Genomic DNA, 4,572 nt, shown 5'->3' with positions numbered 1-4,572 from the left:
TAATTGTAGCAGCATGAACTACCAGAGCCTTCAGAGATCCGAGTTTATGTAAGCAGACTCGTATCATTGCCGTTGCAGTTTCCGGTACGAGTTAACCAGACATGGGGTTTGTAAATTTCACGCCCTTCCCTCCTATAGGACCCCCCTGTAATTCTATACCACAATGTATCATCCAATCCACCTCCATACTACTGCTTCTAAGTTAAGAATCCGACAATTAGTCCCCAGCTAGAATGATCCTTTCCCCTAAAGTATCGTTCAAATAATGGGCATAGTGCAAAGCAGGCCCAGGGTTCACACCGGGTGCCTGTGCAAATTGACAAATATTCCAACAAGGTGTTCCAGGTTTTGTCAAATTTCTAATGTACTTCCTGAATAATTACTGTCAGGCTTTCCATGGGCAATATATGTCACAATCCGATATGCCAGTAAGCGAGGAAACATGTCTCTTTTCTTACACTGAGCAATAGTAGTCCGTTTCGCACACTCAGGGATCACCAGATTATTGCCCTGTCCACCTGTTTGTTTCAGGCCAATGGTTGCAATCCCAGAAGCACCACTCATTGATCTTTGGCCAGGGGTTGTACCGCCATCTGCCTATTTGCCCGTAATGCTTTCCTCCAGAATGTAGAGTCTGAGACAACCTTCACTATCTCTACAATATATCACTATCTGATTGCATTCTCTCCTGCAATTGTGGGCAGGGGGAAGTGGGCGGGTGATATAACTTGGAATGATAGAATGTAACATAGCCATGGTGTAATACCAGTCACAGAGTATCTTACAATGAACCTCTTCATTCTTCACACAAAAGAGCACTTTTGCGTATCAAGCCATAGTGTCTCCCAGGTTCTTTTTTTAGGTGTAATCCCTCGCGACAAAGTTGACTCCCGTTTCGTCATACGGAGCCGTCTGGCAGGAGCTATGGACTTCAAGGTATGCATGCAGTTTGGAGGTTATCCATCTTTTAGGCGTGGTGGAGAACAGTGTTCTCTCAAAAAGTGTCCTCTCTCTAATGGCTGACTCACTTATTGTCAGATACATCTTCCAATTCCGAAGTTAGACATAATAGAGATGTTCAGATTTGGCTAGTCTTTAAGTCCATCTTGCAGAGACAAAAATACTTGACAGTGCCATTTCTGGACGTATTAAAAATCACACTATCCCCATATCACCATGGGTCAAATAGTACATATTGAAATATGTGGTATAGTCAGGGTTGCAGTGAATCAGTATGTGTGTGTCTGTGTATGTGTGTATATATATATGTATATACACACAGAAAAATACTTGAGCTTAGTTTGTTTCACTGTTATTTTGTCCCAGACTAAATTGAGCAGTACACACAGGGGTACTATGGCATTAGGTGGTCATGGGCCTTTTCTCAACCAAATAACATCGTATAGAGGTGCACCAAGAACTGCTTTCTCCATATTAGGCTATATTTGTTTCTTTTGGTTTTAGACCATTCAGTTACCACCTTCGGACTCCATAATAATACAGATCAAAGTGTGGTAAAGCTAAACTTACATGTGACTTGTTGAATTGCAGTAGGTAAAGCGGCTCGCTGGGGTGCATATATTTTCATATAAAGCAATACACATAATTATATAGCATGTCAAAGAAACCGGACTCCGTTTTAATTATGTAGGCCTGAAAGAGATATAGAAAAGCCAGAGGTATATTAATTTCAACAATTTTACAAACTCTATTCTACCTATCGAAGAAGTAACCATTGAAAACAATCTCTTGTGGTCAGTATGAATCTCTGAGAGCAGGGGCAAATAATTTGCATTGAAAAGGTCTGATAAATATGGTGTGATTTTTAGCCCTGAGGTATTTAATTTAGCGCAGGGTCTGAAGTCCTTGGAGGGGAGGTACACTTGACTCTTTCATTGCACAACGTGTGTCAAATTGAACCTCTGCTTCACTGTCAGTTTAAGGATCAGCATCACAATGATTTCCAGACATCTCTTGCCTTCCTCAATTTTAAGATCATTTAATTCATTTCCCTGAGGTGGGAAGGGGAGGGAGCTCAGCAGTAACAAGACTTCAAGTCCCATCTCTCTGCCTAATCTCGCCAGTGTACCATCCCTGCATCACTCCTACTGAGTGGGATCTCTCGAGTCAGCAGTGCAGTTTGCTGAGGGGCTGTGCTGACAGGTGTTGGCGGAGAATAGAGAGTCAAGTACCAGAGAGACTACACTGAACAGTCTTGAAAAAGTACTTTTGACTGTGCGGAGGAGATTTAAAGTGCAGCGGCTCACGTTTTCTTTTGCTGGAAAGCAGTCGTCTCTCCATCTGTTTGTCTACACTGTCAGTGAGTCTCCGTTTATCATGGGGCCATTACCTCCTCGTCCGTCTTCCTCGCCACAGTAATCACTAATGAGCCTTCGGCTCCCACAGAAACTCCAAGTAAAATTTCACAGTCTAGTCTCCCTCTCCCTCCAATATGGCCCCCGACTACACAGCCAATCCCATAAAGGGACCAACAAACCACCAGTACGACCTGTTTTTTTGTTTCTGCACTGCTCCGAGTGCTGTGATTCCTGCTGGTCAGGTAAGTGTGGGGCGGAGGCCCTGCTTTAGCGGACTCGAGGGCCCGTGTTCGTTTGGGGGGGGGCGTGTAATGATTTGACTCATTGTGTCCTCCTCTCCAACGTGCCTCTCCGGTTTCGTTTTTCAGCGGGACCGGCATGGCGGAGGTCGGGTCGTTTTTGGTGACCCGCCTCGTTTGATTTGCATGTGCTTCTGTGTCCTGCCTTAGCGGACTTGAGAGGCTTGATTTGCATTTGTGCCGACCGCGCGTCCTGCCTTAGCGGACCTCTGCGGTCGGCGCTCTATTATATGAGCTTCCTCCACGCGCTATTTACTTACTCTGGGTGATGTGTTAGCGTCCATGACGATCTTCAGGTGGCGATTTGCATACGTTAGGGGCGCGGGCTTCCGGCTCTTTTTCTTTACCTGCTGGGGGCGTGTCCTGATGATTACTTGCACCTGTTGGCCGTTTTAAAGGCTGTTTCTGCTTGTAGTGGCTGCTGGTTGGTTTTCCCTGTGCTGCATTTCGTTTTGTGTATTATGGAGGTTGCTGAAGGACCTGTTGCTCCTGAACTTGGGGCTGTAGCTTCTGGATGTCAGGATGCTTTGCCTTCATTATCTGTTCTCCAACAGATGATTGATTCCGCTGTATCTTCTGCCTTGCGTGGCAAGTTGGCTACTCCTCCTTCTAAGAAGCTCAGGTCGGATCCTGCCTCCCAAGTTGGTTCTGACGCTGAGGAGGATGTGGAGGTTCGTGGTCGCTTTGTGCAGGGTACTGATCTTAAGGACGTACTGGGGCACATTCGCGCCAACTTGATGTTTCCTGATTCGGTGGCTCCGATGGAGGATGATTTTTTTGCGCAGTATCAACGTCCGGATCCTGATGATCTTCCGCTGCATTCTTCTGTGGTGAAGGTGTTGGAGAATGAGTGGAAGGATGTTGATAAGGGGGCCTTCCTGCGCTACTTGGCGAAACGTTACCCTTTGCAGGATTTTTCTTCCAAGTATCCTTCCTCGGTGAAGGTTGATTCATTGATGGCGGCTATGTCCTCTCAGGGGTCTGTGGTCTCTGAGGATTCGTCCCCGGCGGATCCTGTGGATCGGAAGGTGGATGGGGCGGTCAAGCGCACTTTTTCTGCTGCAAATTTTTCCATCCGGGCTGCCACTTATTCATCTTATGCCATTCAGTCCTTACTGAAGGATTTTCAGTCCTTGGCTGAACTGTTGGACCAGGGCGAGGATGTCTCCTCTACATTGGCCATGATGGAACAACAGGTTCGTCTCCTTTCGGACGTCTCTTTTGATGCCTTGGGTGCGGCGGCTTCTGCTGCTGGTTCTTCTGTGGCGGCTCTGCGCCAGTTGTGGCTGCGCTCTTGGAAGGCTGATGTCGCCCAGAAATCTTTGCTTATGAAGATTCCGTTTACTGGGGTCAAGCTTTTTGGTCCTCCTTTGGAGGATATGGTGAAGAAGACGGCAGAGGATAGGAAGCTGCTGGCTCCGGATCGGGCTGGTCTTTTCCGTTCTTTTGGTGCTGCCCGTGTTTTTGGACCTTCTCGTAGGGGCCGTGTTCACCAGCCCTTTCGTGGTAGGGGGCGAGGCCAGGGTGACCCTTCCACTGATAAGTCCCGGTTCTCCAATGTTCAGTCCTCTGCTTCTGCTCCCTCCAAATCATGACTCTGTGTCCCTGGGGAAGGGTCCGGTTGGGGGTCGGCTTCGATTCTTCCTGGCGTCCTGGAAGGTGACTGTGACAGATCTGTGGGTCCTTCGGGTGGTTTCCGAGGGTTTTCACCTTGGGTTCAGCCAGGTTCCTCCAGACTATTTCAGGTCCACTCCTTGCCCCAGATTGGCTCTCAAAAAGGCGGCGCTTTTGGCCGATATAGATTCTCTTCTGGCAAAGGGTGCAGTGATCCCGGTTCCGGTGGATCAGCGGGGGTTGGGGGTGTACTCCATCCTGTTCCTTGTGTCCAAGCGCACGGGGGATCTGCGGCCTGTCCTGGACCTAAAATGGCTGAATGGGTTCGTTCCTCCTCAGAC

General features: G+C 47.9%; 1 protein-coding gene across 1 annotated transcript; it reads left to right on the top strand.

Moving 5' to 3' along the window:
• Window positions 1-3,078: 3,078 nt before the first annotated feature.
• Window positions 3,079-4,212, top strand: LOC146796141 (lamina-associated polypeptide 2, isoforms alpha/zeta-like). Its single transcript, XM_085631264.1, has one exon. The coding sequence runs from the start codon at window positions 3,079-3,081 to the stop codon at window positions 4,210-4,212; it is 1,134 nt and encodes a 377-aa protein (XP_085487390.1).
• Window positions 4,213-4,572: the final 360 nt, after the last annotated feature.

This window comes from Triturus cristatus, chromosome 10, assembly GCF_964204655.1.
Source record: "Triturus cristatus chromosome 10, aTriCri1.1, whole genome shotgun sequence".
NCBI classification, from domain to species: Eukaryota; Metazoa; Chordata; class Amphibia; order Caudata; family Salamandridae; genus Triturus; species Triturus cristatus.
The sequence above is the reverse complement of the archived record's forward strand: the minus strand, read 5'-3'. Positions and strand labels throughout refer to the sequence as shown.

Excerpts from the sequence above, each read along its gene's own strand:
- LOC146796141 (XM_085631264.1), top strand. The coding sequence starts at position 3,079 with ATGGAGGTTGCTGAAGGACCTGTTGCTCCTGAACTTGGGGCTGTAGCT.